General features: G+C 50.5%; 1 protein-coding gene across 1 annotated transcript; it reads left to right on the top strand.

Moving 5' to 3' along the window:
* On the top strand, positions 1-27032 carry XPNPEP2 (X-prolyl aminopeptidase 2). Its single transcript, XM_047716429.1, has 21 exons — positions 1-251; positions 2518-2594; positions 4059-4169; positions 5315-5378; positions 6331-6435; positions 6685-6771; positions 7893-8039; positions 10935-11036; positions 11687-11768; positions 12050-12245; positions 13012-13101; positions 14301-14410; positions 15169-15246; positions 16343-16414; positions 18439-18499; positions 19856-19925; positions 20369-20473; positions 20905-20964; positions 21430-21506; positions 25026-25115; positions 25677-27032. Exons 1-21 carry the CDS (start codon positions 203-205, stop codon positions 25869-25871), a joined length of 2028 nt encoding a protein of 675 aa, XP_047572385.1. The 5' UTR covers positions 1-202; the 3' UTR covers positions 25872-27032.
* The last annotated feature ends 97 nt before the right edge of the window (positions 27033-27129 follow it).

Here is a 27129-nt window from a genome sequence, read left to right as displayed (position 1 = left end):
CCACTCCTGACTCCCAGAGTCCTCAGATGCAAGAGACCAGAGGGGAACTCTCCATCCACCGGCCGGACGCCTCCTCCCCGTCGCCAGCCCCAACCCCCTGGCTGCTCCTGCCCTGGGAAGGCCTGGAGGAAGAGGCCAGGGAAACAGCCTGCCCCTTCTCCCCCATCCCTCCATCCACCCAGCACCAGCATCTGGAGACCCCATGGCCTGGGCTCGCTGGGGCTGCTGCCCCTGGCTTGTCCTCTTCTGTGGTATGTGCATCCTGGTCCCACCCTCCCACACTGGGAGGGCAGGTCCAGCTGGAGAGCAGCTCTGGCCTCTCCCCTCTGGGCTCAGAAAGGGTTGGAGTAAGGGCGGGGGCCCAGGTTGTCTCTTTCTCTCCTGGTCCTCCTCTCTGTCTTGCGAAAGAAGAACACCGGGGTCAGTCCTTGGGGCCCTCCAGACTCACATCAATCTGGTTTGGCACCTTTCCATTCCTGCCTGTTAAAAGATGATTCTGGCACTTGTTAAGAGTAAGGCAGACTTTATTCAAAGCTATTGCAATAAGGGCGTTGCAATAGGGGAGAAAGATTGGGCTCAACCCTGAATACAGCCAAGATGGCTGAGGATTTAGAGCCAATGAACAGAGTGAGGGGGGACAGTGGATGGAAAATTACTAAGAGGAGACATCAGGGGTGGGAGGTTCTTGCTGAGCCAACTTTATAGGATTCTTGCTGGAGGCAGGCCAGGGTGAACAGATATGAAGGGTGAAGGATGAGGAATTTGATCAGATAGCAAAGGTGATCAGATATTAAGGGTGGGGGATTGTCTCTAAACTGGCTTAGCAAGATTCTTATTGAGGACTGGGTGATGCAGACCCAGCAAGGACAGGATGGACATAGACAAAGTCAAATCCAAGTAAAGTGGCTTGAAAGAGCCTAACTAAAGTTCAGTCTTGGTCACTCCTCTGGTGCTCTGTTTTCCTCTTGGGTCACAACTCGATGCCCAGCTCAATGCCCTCCACACACACTCCATCCCCAGCCTTAGGGATGCCTCCCTTCCCTTCCCTTTCCTTCCACAAGATCCCGCTCGTTCAGTCAGCACCCAATTCCTGAGCACTGCCCCAAGGTCAGGCCCTGTGTCAGGAAACACAGAGAGACACAGCCGCAGAGCCTGCCCTCGGGAGCCACAGCCCCTGCCTCAGAGAACAACAGTCTGGGTGTCCAGAGGGACCCAGGTTGGCTGAGTCTTCCTTCTTATATTGGCATCTCAGAAACACCATTTTGCCAACAATCTGTTCCTACAGAAATAGGATCATTTTCTTAGATCAACAGCATGGGTCTCATCTCCCCCTTGAGTTTATGAGACCAAGACAGCTGGGCAAGGGGTTTATGGAGTTAGATGCCAGCTGCCCTCCTATCTGTAGCTCAGTCCACTCAGGAGGTAAAAGTATAGTGTCTCCCTCTACCCAGGCCCCCAATACCCTCTGAGGACAACCCTAAAGGCCAGGGCTGGAGGGAAGGTACTATCAGAGACTACTGGATTTTTGGGGCTGGAAGGCCCGAGACTGTAGGACTTAGCCCAGTATCTGGCACACAGTAGGTACTTAGGAAATGTTTGCCCAGTGAATACCGGGTGACTCTCCTTAAGTCACACCAAATTTGGGGCAGAGCCCAAATTGGAAACTAAGACTTCATATACTCTATCCTTTCTGTGTCACCACCCTTCTGTGGTTAACTTTTTGTACTCAGATGGCCCAGGTTCAAATCCCTGCTTTACCACTGACTCACTGCGGCAAAATCTGGACCAGTTACCAAACCTATCTGGGCTTCAGCTTCCTCCTCTGTAGAAAATAAACAGTAATACCCACCTCACAGGCTTGTTGCAAGTATAGAGAAAGATACTACAGATAAATTACTGAGCTCAGCATCTGGCTCATAGTAGAAGATCTTTAAATGCTAACCTACCTTTCTCCACCAGGCGACGATGTCAGACTGGGATTGACTGTTTTATGTATTTAAAATGGGCCTGGAATGAGAGCCAGAGATTTGGACTATAATAAATGGCACAAGTGGGCCTTGAACTTAAGTAAACCCAATATATATAAAATTAGATTTATAGAAGGGTAAAATGAAGGTGGGGTGATTATTTAGCGAGATCCTCTAGAGCATTTCAAAGAAAATTTGATTACAAAAATTTAATTTGCACACAACAGTTCAGTAAACCCTGAAAAGACCCAATTAGATTAGAAGGGAAAAATTGATTTAATGAGCACTAAAACCCCTGCAAAAGTGGCAATCACTTGTTGATGAAACAGGTTTCTTTGATTGTGACCCAGGGTGCCATCCCATTCCACCAAATTTCCCATGAAATGTGATTATTTTTATCCTCGAGTTGGACAGCACTGTTTGTTTCAAATGACCTAGGCCAGGGGGGGATAGGCAGTGCGATTTAGGGGACCAAGTACCTGTGCTCTCTAGAAGCTAACTGGTCTCCAAGTGACCCTAATTCCCCACCTCTCCCCTTTGCCGTTTCTAGCTTTGGGTGCCTGGGGCCACCCTAAACCAGTGGACCTGAGTGGAGAAGATGTGAGAAACTGTTCCATCAGCCCTCCGGTAAGGCCCCGGCCCGGCCCCGCCCCGCTCTGGACCTGCCCCGCCCCGGACCTGCCCCTTAGCTCCCCTCTCCTCCCCATCCCCCACTGGCTCAGTTGCTAGCCTTTCCCTCTTACCAGCCTTTCTCCTGACTTCCGGACTCTGGGGCCCCTGTTTCTGATTAACATCTCTCAGGGCGGGCCTCACTGTTCTCAGGTGTCTGACACCCCCATATCCCTCCCTCCTACCCATCCATCCCACAGCAGGTTATCTACTTCTGTCCTGGCCTGGTCCGCTCCCCTAAAGGGGGGAGGGCGGGAAGGACGGTGGAGGCCCCTAGCTAGCCTTTGGCTGAGGCTAGGGAGAGGCAAGCAGGAGGATGGGAGGAGAGAAAACAAAAGTTCTAAAGGAACAGCGAGCGCAGAGGGAGGCCCAGAAAGAGGAGGGAAGAAGACCGAGGACTAGAAATGCCAACAGAAAGGACAAGAGGGAGGCCTAGGGTGCGACTGGGGAGAAGGTCTGGCATATTGGAGGTGAGAGGTAAGCGGCTTCCTACCTGGAGACCAGAAGATTCTTCCCACAACCAGAGTATGGCGAAAGAGCTTCCTCAGCCAGGGGCAAGACAGAGGTGAAAGCTGGTGGCCTGCTAGCAGTTCCCGGAAGCCCCAGGGCCCATGGGGTATATCTGCTTCCGGTCTCAACTATGAGACCACTGGGGCAGGCTGGTGGGTAGGCTTCTACAGGAAAACAAACATGGATATGTCATTGAGCAGAAGGTAAAACAAAACAAAAACCCACACTTTTCATTTTAAAGATAAAACAGCCTTTAAAGAAATGTCTGGCTTAGAGGGGATCTTTCTGGATAATGCTCCAAATTGCTGGGGGTACTCATTCACTCTCCTCTGCCATTTGAGTAGAAACTCGAAAAAGTCCCCAAGGTAGGATTGCCAGATGAAATACAGGGTGCCCAATGACATCTGAATTTCAAATAATGAATATGTGTCTTAGTATAAGTATGCCCCAAATAGTGCATGGGTCATACTTATACTAAAACATTGTATGTGGCTTATCTGAAATTCAAATGTGACTGGATGGATATCCTGTATTTTGATTTGCTAAATTGGCAACTCCGCCTCCAGGGTATCCGGAGAAAGACTGTCCCTCCAGCCTGGCCCAGTGCCACGGTTCAGTTTCATGCCGTTCTCACTCATGCCCCCATCCCAGACCCAGGTCCATTTACTGTCACAAGGAGTTCCTCTCCAATTTCATCAACACCTCCATCTCCGCTTAGCCCAGGCCCCTTAATCAAGACTAACCCATACCATCGGCTGCCACCCCATTCCTCTCCAGGCTGGCCCAGCCTACCCACTCCCAACACCTGCCTAAGGAGAGGGTGGCGGCGCCTCCTAACACTGGGCCCAGGCATCATCCTCTCTAAGCAGTGTGTCTCTGTGTGTGTCTTGGTGTCTTCCTGTCACCTGTCAGTACCTTCCAGTTACTGCGGTCAATACCACGGCACGGCTCACAGCCCTCCGCCAGCAGATGTGCATCAAGAATCTCTCTGCCTACATCATCCCTGAAACGGATGCCCACATGGTGAGGGACAGCTCCTCCCCCACCCGCGCCCTCTGCTCTCCTGGGTCGGCCGCCAATGAGAACAGGCCACAAACCAGAGGCCGTTAAGGCTCAGAAGATGAAGGCAGAGGAAGGATTCAAAAGGCAAAGGGAAGGAAGTAGGGGGCTTAGACATGGGAGTTTTAGGGAAGCTGAAAGAATGTATTTCTTTGCATAGGAGAGAAGACACTGCTAGAGCTCCTTGACTTCAGGCAGTGAAACTATTAATAAGTTCAGAACCTATTTCGATCATTCTCAGATGGCAGATCCAGAATGAATGTTTAGGGCACTCTGGCCCTAGGAGGTTAGAGTATGGGCTAGGAATTGGACTGGAGGAATTCTAACCTTCCCATAACCTGATGGATGGAGCATTGGAATGATCCAGAGGCCTAGGCTATACAAGTTTGAGGTGTAGGTTGGGGGAGGGGAGCAGACAGGAAACAAGATTGTCTGAGTAAGAACTTCTTTTCCCAAAGCCGCAACCCTATGCACCCAACCCATCCTTTCCCCACCACTGGTCCCACCTACATCCCATTCACCTTCCCAGCACTAGCTGTTCGGAAAAGAAGCCACTTTCAGTGTCAATGAGATTGCTTGAATTTGTTTTTTTACCTTGGGTAAGTGTCTCAACTTCTCTGAGCCTCAGTTTCCTCTTCTGCAAAATGGAAATATTGAGATCTGTCTTGAAGGATGATGACGATCAAAATACAATAATGTGGGAAGCCCTCTGCAGAAGTTCTTCATGATGTACTCAGTGTACTGTACTAGACTGGGGAGGGGCGGGACAGCTGGAGGGAAGAACCAAGAAGGACCAAAAGACATGATCCCAGACTGCACAGAATTTGCATTCTGGCCAGGGAGATGAGATTTTTTAGGCTGTTCTGCCCAGTGCTGGACTATGGGATTTAGACTCCGAGAAATACAGCTGTCCAAAGGAAGAGGAGATCCTGAGATCTGGAGGAGTGGCAGAGGACTTCCTGGACGAGGTGCCCAGTGTGCCTGGGCTTGTAGAACTGGTAGAATCTGACCAGACAGAAAGAACTGGGATGTGGTTGGGGGGGTCTTCCATGGGGGGTAGGGGTCTAACTCCATGAAAAAGGCTAATGATGGGGTTATTGATTTCCTAGAGTGAGTACATCGGCAATCGTGATAAGAGGCGTGCATGGATTACAGGCTTTACAGGGTCGGCAGGTGAGAGCCATTCAGCCCTTATTGCTTCTGTTGGTAGACCCAGACGTGGTCCCAGAGGCTCTGATGTGGCCAGTTCTCAGAAGCCAGGACCCCAGGACCTAGTGTCAGAGGCTCCGCCTCCCCTCCACCACTTTGAAAAGGGTCGCCAGGGCACACATCATAGCTCACCAGCTACACTTCTGCATGAGGCAGATGGCTGTCGTGGCTTTGCTCCTGTGCTTGCTGCCCTGCCACAGCCAGGCCTAGCTTAGCACACCCTGGGCTTCCTTTCAGGAACAGCTGCTACGTCCACATCCAGCCACTAGGGGCCCACTGATTCCCCTTCACACGTGTCTCACTTGGGGACAATTTTACCTGGCCGGTCGTTTCTCTGGACAACACCTCCTGTAGCCGAATGAGACGCAAACACAGAGGCCCCTTATGGGGTCCCAGTTTCTGAAGGGACCTCCCACCCTGATCTTGGCCCCTCGAATGAAATCCAAGCTTCCCTTGCTGATCCTTAAACATTCTTCCCCTGGGCTTCACACTCCCTTGCCTTACCCATCCTTGCCAAGATCTCTGGGTTTGGCTCCTCTGCCTGTCTTCAGCTAAGCCCCTGGCTTAGTGTCCTTATCAGGCACTGAGTCTTGAGACTAGCTACCATACCGTCTTTCCTGAGAGCATCTACATGTAGCATTGAGTCTGTGGGACTGTGAGAAGCAGAACCCACTCATCCCTCCTTAGGAGAGGCCCTCAACACAAAGCAGGTATGCCCAGGCTGGCTTTCCCTAATGCTTTCCTCAGTGTCTCCTGCCTCATTTCCTTGCAACGGAGGACAGAAGTTCTTTCCAGAGGCCCCTGTGACATTCTCAGAGCCAGCACCATACTGCCTGGCACCATACTGCCCAGGCATTACCCAAGGCCACCGTCCCCACCTTCATCCTCACCTCCAAGGTTCTCTGCTCTTCCCCAGGAACGGCAGTGGTGACCATGGGGAAAGCAGGTCTCTGGACTGACAGTCGCTACTGGACCCAGGCTGAGCGGCAGATGGACTGCAACTGGGAGCTACATAAAGAAGGTAAAAGGGGTCACATGTCCCCCAAACATTGAAACCTGGACGAGGTTCAAGAAGGCACAGGTAAGAAAATGCATGCAAAACCATGATGGGCCTCTATGGGAGACTCTGGAAATCTGAAGCCGTCCCTAAGCTTTGAGGCTAACTTCGAGGAGGACAGATATGGTAGGCCGGTCACAGACAGAAGTCTGACAGGAAGGCCTGGGTCCGGCCCTGGAGGTGACACTACATTCCTTCCTGTCTTCCTCTCAGTTGACATAACTTCCATCATCACCTGGCTCCTCAATGAGGTTCCTGCCGGAGGCAGTGTGGGCTTCGACCCCTTTCTCTTCTCCATCGGTATGTTCGTCCCTCACTCCTTCCTTTGTCCCCACCAACAAGGGTGACTCAGCCGCTCTGGGATGTAAAGAAGCATTCCTTGGTAGAAGGAGGGACAGGATGACTCCAAAGATAGTGTCTGAAGTTGTAGTTGCAGAATATTTTGCAACAAAGATTTATTCATGGATTGCGAAATGAAAGTATATGTAAAAGAATGAATGCAGATTTTTTTTTTCAAAGTCACGAGTACAGAGACCCAACCTAGAAGACTTGAGGAGTCATTAAGATCTAGCAGACAGTAGGCCAGGATGTTCTTGAACCCAGAACCATCCTCTATGCTCTGGAGCTCTACCAGTTATGGCACTAGAATCATTTGGTAGCCCTCTTCTGGAAGGCAGCTTGGAAGGTCAAAGGAGTTCAGTGGGTTTCTGAACAAAGGTGCATACTCCCCTCCTCCCAGAAATACAGCTCCCTCAGCTCTGGGACCCCAGCCAGCTGGCCAGATTGCCCCCAAGGGCAAAGTCATCATGTATGTGTATCTAAAGGCTCCCCCTTCAGAGCTGGCTTCTTTGTCAGCCTTTTTTTTTTTTTAAGATTTTATTTATTTATTTGAGAGAGAGACAGTGAGAGAGAGCATGAGCAAGGAGAAGGTCAGAGGGAGAAGCAGACTCCCCATGGAGCTGGGAGCCCAATGCGGGACTCGATCCCGGGACTCCAGGATCATGACCCGACCCGAAGGCAGTCGTCCAACAAACTGAGCCACCCAGGCGTCCCTTTGTCAGCCTTTCTGATGGTGATGGTGTGAACATCACCATTCCTTTGGGCAGGGGCACTGATGCGCTGTTAAAATGGATAGTACTGAGAAGAAGGTCCCACTGCCACTGGCACTTAAAAAGATAAACCTAGCCAGTAGGCTGTGGGCAGTGTTGGAGTGGGCCCCAGGCAATGGGGCTTTGAAAGCAGAAAGAGGAGGCTGGGAGGACATCCCCAGGAGGACCAGACTGATTGGACCTGCTCTGGGCAGCTGAGGCAGCAGGAGTGGAGTGGGAGGCAGAGCAGACAAGGACTAATTTTGCCCGAGTCACGGTTTTTCCTGAGGTGTAAACAGGCAGGGGACGAGTGACGGATTTCTGTCTCTACAGGTTCCTGGGAGAGTTACAACACGGCCCTCAAAAACTCTAACATAAAACTGGCATCCACCACAGCCAACCTTGTGGACCTGGCATGGGGATCAGAGAAGCCTCCGTTTCCAAGCCAACCCATTTATGCCCTGCAGGATGCATTCACAGGTGATTCTCTAAGCATGTTCTTCCCAGCTTGAACCAACACGGTCCCTACTGCTGCTCCTTTGGCTGAAAATGTTGTCCTGGGAATTACCAAAGCAAAGGTTCTCAAACTTTCTTGTGCACCCGAGTTGCCTGGGATGCTTATTGAAAAAGCAGACGTCTGGGCCCTCTCATCTCAAAGATCTCCGTCTGAATCAAAAGGTCCTCACACCATATATAGAAAATGCTGGAATAAATAGTGTTGAGATTTGAAGCAAGAAGGAACAGGAAAGGAGGAAACAAGGGAGTCAGAGCAAGACTTAAAAAAAAAAAAAGAACCCTACCCTTTTGAAGAGAGAAAAAAAAAACATGATATGAGCTGCTTGTCCAGTAGTGGAAATTGGCTTGTATTGATTCATTCAAACCCTGCCTTCCAGCCCTCCTGGAGTAAGATGACTAGGGTCAGGTGGGCCAGCTGACAAAGGAAGTATATAACTAAGCTCAGGGGCCATCCATGGCACAAATTACAGCTCAGGTTTTGGCCAGAGCAAAAGGAAAGTGAAGTGATCACCCCAAATTCTAACATAGCTCATCTTCACTTTGACCTCATTGATACCATCTAAATATGTCCTAAAAGAACAGCATGCTCTATGATTCTGGTAAGTGGTTAACTAAAATCCTGACCGGAACCAGGCTACTGATGATGAATCACTGTCTTGGCTACCACCACCCCCTACCTCCCCAGGAATTCCAAAAGAGCGCATGGATGTGGAGTCCTAGGAATGTTGGGCAATCCGAGAGGCCCCTATCCTCATCCAGGTCTGTGCACATTCTTTGTTTGAAAAGGAGTCAAGAAAGCAGGAGGGAAATTTCAAATAGCAAGGAGGATGAAACAAGCTAAAATTGTGTCCAATTTTCTTTATCCGTTCTGATATAATTTGCAGAATCATTCTGTATCTCGAAAAAGTTTTTAAAGAAATTTGCTAGCCGAGACTGTGTAATCGTAAGTAAAACTCATCCCTTTCAGATAAAGAAGCGTGAAGTTATGTCAGGAAAGGGAGGGGATGAAGGGGGAAAGCCTTCCAAGGATGGAGGGAGAATTCATACGGGATTTGTCACTGCCCACAAGTGACGGTAATCCTGAGTCTTCACAGACTGCTAGTCTTCAAGGAAGAGCCATCCAGAGCCGGAACTGGGCCCAGAAGCCCAAGCACAGAGTTCTTGCGTCTATAAGCTTACAGAGGCAAGCGAGACTTTCTCTCTAGCAACTGATAGGCTTTAAAAGGCACAAAGGGAAAAGAGAAGACTGGGCAAAGTTAATTATTCAAAGATACCTGTATGCATCAGACAATTAAATTTGCCTTCGTTTGTTGTCACACATTCATGAAACTTGATAACATAATTCTAAACAAAGAAGCCAGAGAAGGCCTCATAGTGTATGATTCCATTTGTTTGAAATATCCAGTACAGGTAAATCCATAGACATGGAAAGTCAGTGAATGGCTTCCAGGGGCTAAGTGAGAAGGGCAATGGGGAGTGACTGCTTATGGCTACAGGGTTTCCTTTTGGGATGATAAAAATGTTCTGGAATTAGATAGTGGTGGTGGTTGCACAATCATGTGAATGTTCTTTTTTTTAAGATTTTATTTATTTATTTGACAGAGAGGGACATAGGAGAGAGGGAACACACGCAGAGGAGGTGGGAGAGGGAGAAAGCAGTCTTCTTGCTGAGCAAGGAGCCAGATGCGGCTCCATCCTAGGACCCTGGGATCATGACCTAAGGCAAAGGCAGATACTTAACAATCGAGCCACCCCCGCGCCCCAATTGTGTGAATGTTCTTAAAGCCACTGAATTGTGCACTTTTTAAAATGGTTAAAATGATAAATTTTACTGTATGTATACTTTACCCAATAAAATAAGATAATCCTTTAAAAGTATCACCCAAAACTCTGGCTTTTGTTGAATAGTTTTTACCCATTTGCATAAAGTTTTTTATAAATGGCATTAAGTTACTTATGCCTAATCTCTGAGCCCAACTGGGACCCTTAATGTTTACGACCTTCTGCCAGCAAATTATGAGCCCTGCCTAGGGGCAGACTCTTCATCTGCATTGCAGAGAGTAGGAATAAAAGATGAGAACTAGAACCAGGGTACAAGCATCCTAGGAAGGACAGCTCTGGGACACAGAGTTTAAGGACAAGTCTGGGGACGGACAATGTTAGCAAGACAGTCCAGTGTCCATATAGACTAAGAGGGTGGGTCATGTAGTCAAACAGACCTACCTGGAAATCTCAACTCTACCCCCTTGCTAGCTATGAAACCCTAGACAAGTCCCTCTTCCTCCTTGAAGTCTCTATAAAATCTGTAAAATGGGTCAAAGAGGGATTAAAACAATTTTCAGGGACTCATGGCTAATTAGGCACCAGGTCATTTCAGAGAAGAGGCTTGAACATGACCTAGTCTGATCCCTTCGCCCTTCAACTAAGGCTGCTCTCTCGATCTCTGTTCTGCATGCTTATTTATTCATCAGTAAGTTACATCAGGCTTACTATACACCAAGACACCACTCTGTGCGCATTACAAATATTAATTCATCTGAGCCCCCTAACAACCCTATTGACTAGATACTATCATGATAATCCATCCTCATTCTACAGGTATGCAGGATAAGACCCAGAGGGGTTAAGGAATTTGTCCAAGGTCACACAACTAGTAATGGCAGGGCCAGGATTTGAACGCAGACAGTTGTTCCAGAGTCCATGTCCTTGACAACTACACTAGTGAGAGTTTGTCTGGAGAAAGGTTTCTATTGCTCTGAAAGCCATGGAAAATGATTGCCCTAAGGGAGCCCTCTCAGAAACAGTGTGCCAAAGGGAAAGTATGTTGCTTATGCTTTCTCTGGGCACCTTTGCTTCTAGGGAGCACCTGGCAGGAGAAGGTAGCTGACATCCGCAGCCAGATGCAGAAGCATCGCAAAGGCCCAACTGCAGTCCTTCTGTCGGCACTCGATGAGACGGCCTGTGAGTATGGACTTGTGGACACGGGGCGGGCACCTGGTTCCCCCCAACCCCCATGCCTCCTGGGCCCTGCAGCACTGGATTCCTCCCCCAATTGCCTTATAACCATGGGTTCCGTGAAGTCCATGGCCAGGGCCTGTGGGAACTGAGAAAGCTAGGAGGCAGGAGATCATGGCGGCTGAATAAGAAAACCAGGAGGTCCAGAGCAAGCTGGAGCCAGCCTATGGGCCATCAGAGGAATGGGCTGACCACAGCGGCAAAGGCTGTCTCAGGAAGGGAAAGGGCCCAGCTAACACCTGCCATCGGTGCGGCCACCAGCCTGGGGCATTCACACTCCCCGATTTAGCACCACGTGCTGCCTGATTCTGTCCCAGCACTGGGCTTCAGATTTGCTGGGAACACCCCAAAACTACGCTGACTGCTGGCTGGGTGTCTTCATTTTTCTGGGAGGAAGGAGGCATAGCTCTCATCAGTGCCTCAAAGACCCCCCCACCACCACCAAAGAAAACCCCTGAAAAACATTCAGACGCAGATGTGCAGGCATATGGCTGGGACTCTTTGGTTGGGCAGAGCAATCGGTGGGGCAAAGGTGGGATATGGACTTGCCTCAGGCCGATCAGCCTCAAAAAGTCCCCATCAATTCTCTTCCCCAGGGCTCTTCAACCTTCGAGGCAGTGACATCCCTTATAACCCCTTCTTCTATTCCTACACACTGCTCACAGACTCCTCTATCAGGTACGGCTTGCTCTCCGGGACTTCCCCCAACTTCTGCACTGCGCCCACCCCACCACTTACCCTGCCCTTCCCAGGATCCTGCTGCCTGCTCCCAACAGGGCCCACTAGGAAGCCTCCAGTCAGGTTTTCCTGACCCTCGACCTCTGTTCCCACCTACTGCAAATCTGGTCTGCTTGGCTCCCTTGGTGGGGCTCCTCTGACCTCTAGGAATGAAGGGATCCTTGTCTTTGTGTTGTCCTGAGAGACCCTCAGGACCCTCCTGACCTTCCCTTCTGACCCAGGTTATTTGTAAACAAGGATTGCCTTGACTCTGAGACCCTGAAGTACCTGAACTCCAACTGCACGGGCTCCATGTGTGTGCAGCTCGAGGATTACAGCCAGGTCCGTGGCACCGTCCAGACCTATGCCTCCGGAGACGTGAAGATCTGGATCGGGACCAGCTACACCACATACGGGCTCTATGAAGTGATACCTGTGGTAGGTTTGCCAGACCCCCGCCTGGGCCAGGCATCACCCCCACCTCAGTCCTGATAAGTCTTGACCTAAAGTGGGGCCACAGCCCCTCAGCCCTTCAGACAGTTGGTCAGTCCCCTTCTAGGCCTCCCTGTGAAGAGATGGAAAAAGAGGAGGCGGGTGTCCATCCGCAGAGAGCCCGAAGATTGTCAAGCAGACTAGAGGGAACACAGCCTGGTAGGGCAGAGGCTCTGAGGTCGCCAAACCTGAGACTGAGTCCTGGTTCTACCTTGAACTGACTACGTAATGACCTTGGACAAGTGACTTAGCCAGTCTGGACCTCTGTTTCCTCACCTGCAAAATGGCAGTAGGAGTCCCGACCTCAGAGGAGTTGCTCTGAAGAGATTAGAGGCGATAGTACGTGTGAGGTCCCGTGCCTGGCACACAGCAAGCACTCCATAAATGTTATCTGTGATGATATGATAGTGCGGGAATCCCACGTTGTTAGACAGCCCATGGAGCGGCAGGGGCTAAGCTCTGATCCATCCCAGGGACTAAGCTCTGATCCATCCCAGAGAATCCCAGATTCAGGGGCAGGGAGGGAGGTAAGATTCAGCCGGACACGGAAGACCGGGAGAGACTTAGGCAGCCAGAAAACCCTGGACGGAAAGGCCATTGTCACTATAGGGAATGGCAAGTGTCAGTTTAGCTGGGACTTCCTGCCAATTCTTTCCAAACCCCACTTTGCCCTGGAGATGCTCCCTGACCTCTTCCTCTCTGTCCATAACAGGAAAAACTTATAAAAGACACCTACTCCCCAGTGATGGTGACCAAGGCAGTGAAAAACAGCAAGGAGCAGGCCCTCCTCAGGGCCAGCCACGTAAGTCACGAGAAGGCAGCCTAGCCTGTTGGGAACTCCTGGTCTGATGAGTTAGAAAGGAGAGCCTGCCAAGGAACCCAAAGAAGTTCAGTGGAAACAGTGAAGTGGACCTCAGACTCCTGGGCACCCACCTGAGCTTTGTCCCCTTATTCCCAGCCTGGTATCATGGTCTAGAGCCTGAGCCCCAGAGCTAGAGTGTCTGAGTTCAAATCTCAGCTCCTCTACCCGCCTCCAAGCTGGGTGACTTTGGGCAAGTTGCTTCATCTCTCTGGGCCTCCGTTACTTTAGATACGTGAAATGCGTATCATAACAGGAATCTACAGCATAGGGTTGTGGTGAGGATTAAATAGATAAATAAACATGTGTTATATAATATATGATAGCTATAAAAATTACAAGTAATATTTAATTAATATTTAATTGTAATATATAATCACATATACATGTGTTTTATACAATTACATAGAAATAAGTAGATACATATAAATAGAAATATGCACATAGATAAATATATAATGAGTTTATAAATATATAATTGCATATATATAAACAGAATTACATAATTATATAAATACAATTATATTGAATTATATATATATATATATATATATATATATATATATATATATTGCTTTGATCACTGCCTGGCACATTCCACGTGTTTGCTGTCCTGATTTCCCCACCCTTGCAAGAGGATGGCTTGCTTTTTTGGATATTCCTGTCCAAACGAGAAGAAATGGCCTCATTTTACCAAACTTTTCTTATAGAAAAGTTTAAACATATACAAAAGTAGAAAAACTAGCCTAATGATTGCCCCGCACCCTCCTGCAGCTTCAGCACTAGGTAGCTTGTGGCCCTTTGGTCTGAAAGGCCACGGTCCTTGCCTCCACGCCCATCCTCTGCGGAGGGATGGTTTTTAAAGCAAATCCCAGCTATCATCCGGTTTCTCCTGTGAAAACTTAAGTATCTCTAAAAGATAGCACTTCAGTCAGTATCTCTGAAAGATAAGAACTCTTTTCAAAACATAATCACACTATGATCATATATAAACTTGGACAAGAATCCCTTAATATCATCAAACAGTCAGGGAAGCCCTCGAGTGTGGGGAGCTCAGCTCCCGGGGCAGCTGTCTGATCTGCCTGGTCCCAGAACCGGGGCTGCGAGCTCAGCCGGCCCCCTGCTCTGCTCGCCCGCTCCAGGTGCGGGACGCCGTGGCTGTGATCCGCTACTTGGTGTGGCTGGAGAAGAACGTGCCCAAAGGCACGGTGGATGAGTTCTCAGGGGCCCAGTGGCTGGACCAGTTACGCAGGTGAAGAACCACCGCCCGCCTTTGGAACGGGCTATCTTTAAGTCTGGGGGTGGGGGCAGGGAGGGAGACTTGGCCTCTTTACTTCAGCAGGAAGGAAGGCCCTCCTCGTATTGGGGGGCCTCTCTGGAACAAGGAGTAACAGGTCCGTGCGTAGTAGGAGAGCTGGGCAGGGCGTCTTCCATGACAGTCCCAGGCCGCCTGCTGAAAGCAGGCCTACTTGAAGGGCCACAACCCATCAGTGCCCCCTAGTGTCTGCTTCAGGCACAGACCCTCTCTCCCCTGCAGGGAGGGCGGTGGGGAGGCTGGGTCAGGCCAGGTGGGGCTCCTGGACAGCTTGAAAATATCAAGTTGGGGAGCGACCTTCCCTGAGAGCACGTCTGACTCAGGCCGTAAGCAGGCTTGAAGTGCGGGCTGCTGCCCTGGGCCTGGGGAAGCTTTCAGACACAAGGAGCTAGGATTCTTTACTCTTGCTTTACCACAAACTCACTGTGGGACCATGGGCCTTGGTTTTCCCATCTGTAAAATGGAGGTGGAGGGGAGTAATTAGTGTCTACAGTCCCTCCTTCTCTGACCTGGAAGGCTCTGTAGCTGACAGACTGGAGCCTGGGAAGATGGCACCGGGAGGTGGGGCTGGGAGCGCCCAATGGAATCTGGCTGAGGTAGAGGCAGCCGTGACCTTCATTTGCCCTGGTTAGATATCCTGGGCCCAGCCTAGCTTCTGAGCCGTCTGTTGACCATTTCTGCCATGTGATTTCCAGAGAGGAAGCGTTCTCCTCTGGACCCAGTTTCGAAACCATCTCTGCTAGTGGCCTGAATGCTGCCTTAGCCCACTACAGGTACTTCAGGAGAAGAAATTTTCTAGGGCCCCGGGGCATCGAGATCCTGATGTATGTGGCGGGGCGGGGGGAGACCCAAGTCCACATTAAGATTTGAGGACTTTAGTACTGTGGGGGCTATGGGTGGGCAGTGGACCTCAGTCAGGGATCGGGAGTCTTCTTGAAATGAAAAGGCCCAAGCAGTTTTCTGCCACGAAAGGCTGAGACTTTGTGAGCACACAGGGCTGAGGGATCTGGAAGGGAGGGAGGGCTGCTTTTGGATGCTTTTCCTTGGCTTCCTGTGAGTTATTTATATTAGCTAATTCTTGAAGCTCATGATCGAATACACAGGGAGAAAAGCCTATTTACTCAGCCTGGGCCGATGAAGGTGGGCCCAGAGGTGAGCTAACCAGATGTTTGGCTCCGTAGAAAACAAACACCGGCAGGCCTGCCTGATGGAATTTGGGGGCCCAAGCTGATCAGAATGCCTCAGTCCGCCACAGGCTCAGCAAGAGCAGATCAAATGCCTTCCATGGGCCAGTCTGGCCTACCCCAGAATTCCCTCCCCTGGAGCCTCCCAAGCCTGCAGCTGCCTTGGCCTGACCCCTTCTCCCCACTAGAGCGTAGCAGGAGAGGAATTCCTTGGCCTTACCGACTCCTGCTTTCCAGCCTCACCCTCAAGGACCTCCCCCCCTTCCTGTGTCTTGGCTTCTCAAGCCCTCTGCTCTCAGAGGTCATAGAAAGTTAGAGGGGGCACGGGACTAAGCATCTGGGTCCAGGCCCATCTCCTTCCCAGCTTTACCACACAGCTTCCCACAAGCCACCGAGCCTCTGCTGGCCTGCGTCTCCTTATGCAAGAGGAGATGGTGGCCCTGGATGCTCTCTGAGGCTCTCCAGGCTCCCGCCTTCCAGGCTCCTATCTCTCTCCCCTTCCTGGGAACCTTGCTCGGTGAGGTACAAGATCAACAGGTGTGCACTGAGGACATCCATGGCATCAACCGAGTACTTGCCCAGGGCCCTTGGGGATATAAGGGGTGAGGCGTTCCCCTGCTTCCACCCCTACCCTGCCCAGTGCAGGCTTAGGCTGCGCCCCTCTCAGTGGCTCTCCCCTTCCTAGTCCAACCAAGGAGCAGCACCGGAAGCTGTCTTCAGATGAGATGTACTTGCTGGATTCTGGGGGGCAATACTGGTAAGTATCCCCCACCCTGCCCTGGCCAACTACCTCAGTTCAGACATCCAGGGCTTCCCAAGAGCCGGCCACAGCTCTCCCCTTCCTGGGTGTGAATCCTCTGTCTGAGAAAGGAGAGCCCTGGATGGAATGAGCCTAAGCATCGTGCCCATTTGCACACCTGGGGACCCCTGCACTGTGGAAAACACACAAAAACCTCAAGAGTGGGGCTGCCTGTGCAGCACCTCGGTGAGAATCAGGAATCATCTCTCCTTGCTCAAGTAAAACGTTCCTGAAGCCCACATATCATGACAGTCTGAGCAGCCCTGCCTGGCCACACAGACACCGTACCCATGTTCTCATCTACTCGTGTGTACCCAGGACATGGTCCCCACGCCACCAGCAGCACGAGTACCCCCACACTGCAGACAAGGTACCCATGTCAGGTTGGAGTAGGGGACAAGATCAGGCCTCCGAGAGCAGCAGGCAGGTAAGAAAAGCAGTCTCGGGGGATGCCTGGAGCCCAGTTGGAACTGGGCACACCTGTCAGCACGGGTATGCGTCTGTGAGTAGATATGCGTGAGTGTGTGCGTGGCCATGTTGGGTCCTGTAGGAGGGCCCTGTCCCCTGCTCCAAGACTCCACGATCCGTGTGTCTACCTGTGTGCTCTCATTGGCATTCCTATATAACCACGAAGTGCCTGGTACCCCTTCAGCCGTGCTACCCTTGTACAGTGCACAGTCTGAACACCTAGACAGGACAGATGTGCAGAATAGGCTGACCCAATTTTTCCAAATGTGTGACCAATCATTCACACAGAAGTTGAGATGAGCCAGTAGGTTTTTCCCCCCTTCTCATCTAGGAAGCAAGTGGACTGTGGAAAGCTTGGGTGGGGCTGGTTGGGGGGAGGAAGGGGTGTGCTGAACTGATGGAGGAGCAAGGAGTTTCAAACCGTTTCCCATTCTCTGTCCTGTGGAAATGAGGAACGTGCTAATGACAACGGCTCTTCGCTTGTTCCAAGCGCAGCTCTGGGAGCTAACACGAGAGCTTAGCCTAGCAGACTTTGCTCGTCCCCAGTTTGGCGTTGTGTGTACTGTGTACTTGAGATGGCCAGTGTGTAAAGAGGAAGTGGATTTGTGGGGCGTTGCTGGACTGGGGCACGCTCTGAGCAGGGTGAGGCCAGGGAAATGGTCACCTCACTTCCTCTTCTCTCCTTCTTGAAGAAGTCAGCCACGCCCTGTGACCTGCTCCCAGGGAGGAATCCCCAGGGCTCTGGGACCATTTCTCCCCTCCCCCTCCCTGGTGGTGGCCACAGGGGCCATCTGGGGGCACAGCTGCCGCTGGTGGTTGGGAGTCAGACATTTTGGCTCCTGGCTTCAGTTCCCTGGGACTCTGAGCAAGTCCTTGGGTCAGATCCATGTTTACAAGGAGAGGACTGTGTAGAGTCAGCATTTGCTCCAGGCCTGGCTTCACTGAGGCTCAGAAAGGGAGATAGCTCATGGCCTCAATTGGGAAATGAGGGTAATGGGAAATGAGGATAACGTGGCCTCTTCTGCTACCCTTCCAAGGGAGCTGCAGAAGTGTTCTAGAAATGGGAAATAACTATGTGAATGTGTAAGAGTGTGACGATCTCTCTGAACCTCAGTTTCTTCACTGGTAAAAATGGGATATTCCCCCTCCCTCCAGCCTCCCTGAAACTCTGGAAGAAACTCTGCTTTGAAAGCCAGGCTGACCCAAGAAACTCATGTTTATAAAACAGACAAAATAGGCGATTTGGGGGTGGGGTATGTATGTGGGGCATCAGGATTGTCACACAACCTAGCGATTTTGAACTCAACAGCTTTGCAGAATCCCTTTATGCACAGATGCTGAAGATGGGGACTTGAGGATAGCATCTGTGTTCTTCCTTTACCCCTAACCCACCTCAGCCCCACCCCATTCCTGCTGCTCGAACCCGAGTGGAAAGCACACGGGAAGCACACAGCCACGATCCCTACCCCCAGGTACTCAGCAGTACTGTATATGTTGCTTTTCCTTGTCCACAGGGATGGAACCACAGACATCACCAGAACAATCCACTGGGGTACCCCCTCTGCTTTCCAAAAGGTAAGCATTGGACCCAGAATTCCCCTACCCACCTTTACCCAAGAGACATCCAAGCAATCACTCCAGCAAGAGCCCTTCATTTTACAGAGGCTAAAACTGAGGCCCAGAGAGGTTAAGGAGTTTGCCCAGGGTCACACAGCAAGATAGAACTAGAAAACCGAATGCTCCTGGCTATTTTCCCAGAGATATTTCAGCTTCCAACAGGGCCTCAGCTGAAGCTCTTCACCACCCCTTTTCAGGAAATCAGTGAACAAATATTTACTTGGTGCTGTCTGTGTGCCTAAACCTGTGTGCAGCAGGAAGGAGGGGGAAAAGCATTCCAGGCAGAGAGAAATAGCACAGGCAGTCTCAGAGGTGAAGTAGAAAGGAGCTGGAGGTTTCCAGAAAGGAGCGAGGGCTGGTCCACCAGGGGCAGAGGCTAGGACTTCCCCTGTGTGCACTGAGCGCCTCTGAGTTGGTGGGAAGTGGCAGCGGGCGGCGGGGGGTGGGGGGTTGCATTCATGCATTCGGCAAGCAGACCATGACTCAGGCATGGTGCTGGAAAGAGAGAAAAAATCAAAAGCTGGCCAGGCCTCTAGGAACTCACAGTTTCATGGGTTGAGTCCATAGGCTGTCCTGCACAAGATGGCAAGCCTGTGTGTGTGTGTGTGTGTGTGTGTGTGTGTGTGTGTGTGTGTGTGTGTGTGTGATGAAAGGGACTTACCACATTGTCACAAGGAGTAAAGAGGTTTCTGTCAGCCTGTCTCCCTCCCTTTATCCACAAGGTGAGCAGCCCAACCAAGCAAAGCTGACCTCCCAGATTATGGGGCCCCAACCCGAACCCAAGGCCTTAAGAAAACTGAAGGATGAGCATAACAGTAATAAGGGCACTGACCTCTATTTGAACATTTACTGTTTGAAGCACCTTATGTGTGGGAGTCTACCTACTCCTCCCAACAGCCTTCTGAGCTAGTGCTCTGATCATTCCAATACAAAGGATGAAACTGAGGCACCGAGTGGTTAAAGTTGCTTGCCCAAGGTCTCAGAGTTTGTGAGTGGCCAGCTTGGAATTCTAGCTCAGGGAGCTTGTCTCCCAACTCCCACTGTCAGGCCTCAGGCCACCACCATGTACAAATGTCCTTTGTGGGCCAGCCAAAGAGAACCACATGGACCAAGCTCCACGTTTCAACAGGTCCCCTCAGCTGCCCCTGACCATTTTCCAGAACCTGAGTGACCACACGTGAGCACACACCTTCCCCACAACTAAGCGTCCCTGCAGGCCTGGACCCACACACCTGTGTGGGCCCAGGCTGAGCACCTGAAAACTACCAAGGCCCTCCTCTTACTCAGCATGTTACCTCTCCCTCTCCCCATCAGGAGGCATATACCCGTGTGTTGATAGGAAATATCGATCTGTCCAGACTCGTCTTTCCTGCTAGTACATCAGGTGGGTTTTGGAAAGCAGACTGGGCCCAGAGACTCAGGCCCTGATTTCACTGGACCCAGATGGCCACCCTGGGAAGCTAGTGGGGCACGGATTATATCCTCATCCCATCCATTGTATAGACTGTATAGATCCCACCCAGAGAGTGATAGCAACTTGTCCAAGGTCACACAGAGGGTTACTGGGGGAGGAAGCCTTGAAACCAGGCCTCCTGCCTCCTAATTCAATACTATATGTCCATGCGGAGGGTGAGGTCTCTGTGGGTTATGGCAGTCATAGGTACGATGTGAGACGTGCTGGGGAAAGTGCATGCTAGCTAAGCTTCCTCTCAGGAGCAACTCTCCACGAGTACCATCTTGGGAGTTGGCTCTGGGATAAGAAAGCAGCATGGGGTGAAGCAGAGCGTCTGGGGTCCAGCCGATTGACTGGGGCCATCTCTCTTCCAGGGCGAGTGATGGAGGTCTTTGCCCGCAGAGCCTTGTGGGATGTCGGGCTCAATTATGGTCACGGGACAGGCCATGGCATTGGCAACTTCCTGTGCGTGCATGAGTGTAGGTGTCTCTTTTACACTTCCCTGGGGTCCCCCGTCTTATGAAGGAGGTAGAGCATTTCACAGGTATGGAAACGACTAAGACCCACAGGGATGCAGTGACCCATCCAGCTGGTGGGAGGTGATGCTCCACAAGGTAAGTGAGAAATGGTAGGAACTGGCCCTTCTGGCTGCCTGCTTGGCATTGGGGAAGGGCTCAGAGAGAAGAGTGGCAGGTCAAGGCCTAGCAGGTGGCTGGCATCAATGTCAGAGTAATGAAAAGCAGAGCCAGTCTGGTCTCCATACCAGCCCTAGGTAGACAGTGATGTGGTGGACAAGTGCTGCTAAAGAACCCCCAGCAGTCCCCAGTTACCTGCTCCTCCCTAGAGCCTGCTAGTTTCCAAGCTGGTGAGTATGGGAGAGTTGACATCATGCCTACATCTCCTTTTCCAGGGCCAGTGGGATTCCAGTCTGGCAACATCCCCATGGCCAAGGGCATGTTCACTTCCATCGGTATGGCTCTTGGGCTCTTCCACCCCCCTCCCTACCCTAAGACCAGCCTACGACTGCAGTTGAGGGAGCACCAGCCTTCAGAGAGCATGCCAGGCACAGGCCCTCTGGGCTCCAGCACTCCCAGCCCCAAGTGCATTGTCCCATCCTAATCCTAAATCCCTTCAGCTCAAACCTTCATTTTGCCCTTGGGAGTTGGTTCCTGGTTGTACATCCAAACTCCAGTCAAATGCTGGGGTAACAGGACAGTAGCACGCCAGGAAATAGGAGTGCCTCCAGGATCCAAGTGAGCTCTTAGGTCTTCCCTGCTGGGCCATAAGGCCTGGCCTCCCCTATGGTCAGTGGTGGGTCTGCCCGAGCCTGGAGCAGCCAGGCAGCTGGGCCTCCAGCCACTCCTCGATTGGTACAGGAAACACGGACTTGGGTCCTTCTCCTGCTTAATACCACCAGCATCTCTGTGTTTCCTAGAGCCTGGTTACTATCAGGATGGAGAATTTGGGATACGTCTTGAAGATGTGGCCCTCGTGGTAGAAGCAAAGACCAAGGTAAAGTGCTGCTGGGACGGGTTAGAGCTACAGACAGCATGGCAGGGACTTTGGGCTCCATGGAGTATAAGGAAGGTCCAAGGAGGAGGACATTTAATAGGTGGACATGAATTGATTTGGAGTTTTCCTGTGCTCCAGAAAAATTCCATAATAGCTCAGAATTTCTCAAGCCTGTTTGCACATTAGAATATCAGCATCATCAGAAGAGCCTTTTGGTTTTAATGCTAATGCCCAGGGGCACCTGGGTGGCTCAGTGGGTTAAGCCTCTGCCTTTGGCTCGGGTCATGATCCCAGGGTCCTGGGATCGAGCCCCACATCAGGCTCTCTGCTTGGCGGGGAGCTGGCTTCTCCCTCTCTGCCCGCCTCTCTGCCTACTTGTGATCTCTGTCTGTCAAATAAATAAATAAAATCTTTAAAACAAACTAACAGAAAGATCACTAGTAGTTTTAAAAAAATGCTGATGCCCAGGTCCCACTCTAGACCAAATGAATCAGTATCCCTGTCCTAAATTATTGGTCTTCGATGCCTATAATAATCACCAGGGGAGCTTGTTAGTTACGAAGATTCCCTATAATAGCAGCCGACAGGATAAAATACCTACATATAAACATAAAAAGACTTATACAGAGAAAATGTCTACTGAGGGCCATAAAAAAGATTTAAGTAAATGGTGCTCTCTGGAAAGAAGCCTCAATATTACGGAGATGTCATTTCTCCTGAAATCAATCTATAAATTCAAGACCACCTCAATTTCAGTGTTAACGGGATGCTTTTGTAACTTCACAAAATGATAGTACTGTTTGTAAAATTAACATGCAAAAATAGCTAGGTAGCTAGGAAAATTCTGGAAAAGAAGAGCAATAAGGGAAACCGGCCTTTCAGATACTAACACATACAATGAAGCTACTGTAATGAAAACAGTATGGCACCAGAGATGGAGAGACAGATGTCACAGTGGAACAAAACAACTAATCCAGAAATATACCCTCTAATTTCCTTTTTTTCTTGGGGGTTGGGGTGGAACAGAAGGAGAGAGAGAGAGAGAATCTTAAGCAGGCACCACGCTGGGGGTAGAGCCTGACTTGGGGCTCAATCTCCCAACCCTGAGAGCACGACCTGATCCCAAATCAAGAATAGGATGCTTTGCTAACTGAGCCACCCAGGTGCCCTTCTAAGTTCTGTAAATGAAATGGGAATTTAATTTATAATAAAACTGGGGTTTCAAAACAGTAAAGACAAGAGAGATTTAATAAATGGACGGGGGGGACAAATGGCTAATCATTTGGGGGTTATTTAAGTGAAGAACCTTACTGTTACCCCAAAATAAAATTCTGAATGGATCAAGATTTAAAGGTAAAACCATAAAAGATCTCGAAGAAATCTATATAAATTCATTTATAATCGGAGGGTGGAAATGGGCCTTTCTATGCAAGATCCAAAAGCCGTGAAGAAAAAGATAGATAAATTAAATGTAAAACTGTCTATATGGACGGGTGCCTGGTGGGTCAGTTGGCTTAGTGTCTGCCTTCAGCTCAGGTCATGATCCCGGGGTCCTGGGATTGAGCCCCACAGCAGGCTCCCTGCTCAGTGGGGAGTCTGCATCTCCCTCTGCCCCTCCCCACTGCTCATGCTTTCTTTCTCTCTCTCTCTCTCTCAAATAAGTAAAATCTTTAAAAAGAAAAACCCTGTATATACGGAAACAATATCATAAACAAAGTCAAAATATGTATGACAAATAGAGTAGGTACCACAGGGAAAGCATGAGTTTCCTTCTTTTGCCATGAGCTTTTTACAAATCGTTAAGACAAAAATCAGGAAAAGAGGCAAGGGACATGAAGAGGCAACTCTCTATGATAAACACAAACGATCTATAAGCATGCAAAGATGCTCGACTTTACTCTTAAAGAAACACAAATCAAAATAACAATAGATTACCATGTTTCACCTATCTGATTGGCAAACAATGAGTGATTTTAGTGATATCCAGATTGACTCACCGTGACTCTATGAGGAAATGGGCCCTCTCACACACTGCTGGAGGAAGCACAAATTGATACAATCTTTCTAGAGGACAGTTTGACAATATCAATAAAAATATCTATTTAAAATGCCTTGGGGCTCCTGGGCGGCTCAGTTAGTTAAGCATCTGCCTTCCGCTCAGGTCACGATCCCAGCGTCTTGGGGATGAAGCCACAAGCCCCACATCTGGGTTCCCTGCTCAGTGGGAAGTCTGCTACTCCTTCTCCCTCTGCCCCTCCCCCTGTCCTTCTATCTCTCTCTCTCTCACTCACACACACACACACACACTCTCTCAAATAAATAAATAAAAGCTTTTTAAAAATAAAATAAAATAACATAAAATAAAATGCCTATACCTTTTGTCTCAGCAATCCCTCTCCCAGATATGTGTCTTCTGGATCTAGTTCCACAAGGTCACCAAGATGTTTTATACATTGATGTGGGTTGTAGCATCGATAGTCATAGTAAAAAAAGAAGTGGAAACAGCCTAAGTATCCGCCACTGGTTAAGTATATCGTCATGCATACTGTGGACCCTTACACAGCCCTTAGAAAAGAGGGAGGTAGATATCCTCGTGTTAATATGCAACGCTTGCCTACATTTACCATTAACAGGGTGGAGAGAAGGTGCAGAAAAGCATGTGGTAGGATCCATTTTGTGTGGATTAAAATAATTAATGGATTAATTACTGTATATGTCTTAAATGTTTTCAGGAAGGGAACTGGGCAGGGAGGAGACTTTCCATTTTTATTGTGTATCTTATGGTAGTTTGAATTTTCTAAGCACAACCATGCAAGGGATCTCTGGGAGATGGGAATTATGGACTATTTTGTCTTTTTTATACCTATTTCTATAGGTAGGTCAATCAAGAGATACAAAGAGATTTAGATAGAGATAGAAATATATAAAGATATATATTAGATAGATAGATATAAAAACCTAATAACTTACCTTAAAATTATTTAAATGTGAGTTCCCAGCCCTGTGCAAGAAGTTCTCACTCCAGTGGCCTGGGGGGTGGACCTGGGAATCTACATATTTAACAAGGCCCCCGCTGCATTATAGAGAACACACTTGGAGAAATAGAGATCTGGGGCACCTGGGTGGCTCAGTGGGTTAAAGCCTCTGCCTTCAGCTTGGGTCGTGGTCTCAGGGTCCTGGGATCAGGCCCTGCATCAGGCTCTCTGCTCAGCAGGGATCCTGCTTCTCCCTCTCTCTGCCTGCCTCTCTGCCTACTTGTGATCTCTGTCAAATAAATAAATAAAATCTTTTTTAAAAAGGAGAGAAATACAGATCTGATAAGTACCAAAGATGAGGTGCTGAGTGCAGCCTGGGGTGTGGGGGCTGGACATGGGGACTGTAGGACATCCAGCCTACCTTGAGTCTCGGGCTTGACGAGGGCCCATTCCCTGTACCCATTGCTTCTGCGTGGGACCCCTCAGCCAAGCCCCTTCTACTCACTCATTCTCCTGCTTTCCTACCTTCCCTCTGACATTCCAGTACCCAGGGTCCTACCTGACCTTTGAAGTGGTGTCCTTGGTACCCTATGACCGGAACCTCATTGACGTCAGCCTGTTGTCTCCCGAACACGTAAGTGACCCTCAGCACTGTCCATCTTTCAGCCCATAACCATGACTGCCTTCTTCCCAACCCTGGGCCTCTCACCTCTGCTCTCCCTACCCCAAGACCCTCTGCCACTTCCCCTCCCCTGGGACAGTCCACACTGTTGGCTTGTAGGCACACACTGGGGCCTCCCCAGAGAATCCAAAGCTTCTAGAACTCTCTGGTCAGCCCAACCTGCCCAACCCTAGGTAGTGAACTCCTGGGGAGTCTGAGACTGAGTCTCTGGACTCCGCCACCTGAAATCCTAATATAAGCCTCAGTCTCTTCTTCTATAAAATGGGGATAATAATGTTCGCCCAACTTTCATTCCACTCCCATCCCCCACCCACCCCAAGAAAGTCACCATGACACTAAATGGTCACTGTAGCAAAGTGCCTCTGAAAAGCCCCCAGAGAATGTCTGTGGCCTGATGGTGGCTGGGCGCCAGAGTAGGCAGCCAGAATACTGTCGAGTGGACTGGATGGCACCAAGACCTCCTCTCGTGGCAGCTTGGCCTGGGGAGGCCCTCAGCCCTCCTTCCCTTTGCAGCTCCAGTACCTGAACCGCTACTACCAGACCATCCGCGAGAAGGTGGGCCCAGAGCTGCAGCAGCACTTGCTGCTGGATGAGTTCGAGTGGCTGCAGCGGCACACAGAGCCCCTGTCCGCCAGGGCCCCGTGTACTGCCTCCTTGGCCTCTCTGCTGGCAGTCTCCTCTCTTACCATCCTCAGCTGGAGCGTCTAGACGCGCAGACTCCCTGGCCAACGCTCTAGCTCATCTCCCCTCACCCTGCACCACCCGCGCTCCCAGAGCCCCTGCCAGCCCATTGCCCTCAGCTTTCTTCTCCAGGACTAAACCCCAGCGACCCAGGGCTTCTTGGCCCTGGCATGTCCCCGGTGGGCCTGTACACCTCATCCTAGGCTCCCAACCCCTACCCCTGGGATAGAAGAGTCCCCTGGCACCCTTCCTCTTGTGAGCCCAGTAGGCCTAACCTATAACCCCCACCCCCGCAAAGACCAGTATAAGGCAGTACCCTATCCCCAGAGTCTCCACGCCATCCCCCAAGAGCCCCACCCTATCGCCACCTGCTGGATATACTCGGAGCTCTTCCCACCCCCACTGGCTCCTGACTAGGTCTTTCCACACCCTTGAAGCTGCTTCTGACCATCCCCCAACCCGCCCCTGGCCCTACAGCGCCCTTCTGGCCTAGGGTCCCTGCTGAACCTGTGAAGGGAGAGGAAGGGAAGGAGGCTGAGTCTTCTGCAACCAGGGAGGCCAGCCAGAAAGGGGCACGTACGTACACCAGCCTGCCCCCCACGTGAGATTGTCACTTCTAAACCCTGGGTGGATTCCATGCCAAGGCACAAGACAGGGAGTTCAGCCATAGGAACTGGGCCGTGGGGTAGGAGGGAATGTGGGGAGCGTTTTGGAATATGACCCTACCCAAAGTTGGGAACAGCCTCAGCAGCAGTGCCCAATCACTATCCCAGACTCCCCAGCACGTGTGTGGCCATTTTAACCTTCCAAAATGCAGCTACAATGACAATGCCAACAAATCCTCCAGCATCCTCAGATGGTCTTGAACTTGTGTGGGCTGGCTCGACTTGTGGGACTCTGCTTTTCCCATTTTACAGATAGGAAAACTGACTTCCGGCATGGGGGACCTCTCCAAGGATACAGTGTTTGGGTGGGACACAGCGGAGTCAGAATGGGCCCGCAGTCCAGCTATTTTGCCCTTTGGCACTATGTAAAATCCCTTAGCATACCTCCCAGCCCCTTCCAAGTTCACTGAGCCTGCTGCTGGGGGCAGGGCGGAGGGGAGGGAGGGAGTTTTCTTTGGTCAGCCCTGCCGTTAGCCACCTGGGTTCACATCCTGCTAGATACTTAAAACAGCACGGCAACGAAGCCTGCCTCTGGGTTTTACACTGTGTCTTCTGTGTTGCTGGGGACTGCTGTTACCTGTGGCTTTTGTGGTGGGGGAGGAAGGGGAGGGGGTGAGGGG

The sequence above is a fragment of the Lutra lutra genome, chromosome X, assembly GCF_902655055.1.
Source record: "Lutra lutra chromosome X, mLutLut1.2, whole genome shotgun sequence".
NCBI lineage: Eukaryota > Metazoa > Chordata > Mammalia > Carnivora > Mustelidae > Lutra > Lutra lutra.
This window is presented reverse-complemented; position numbering and strand designations above follow the sequence as displayed.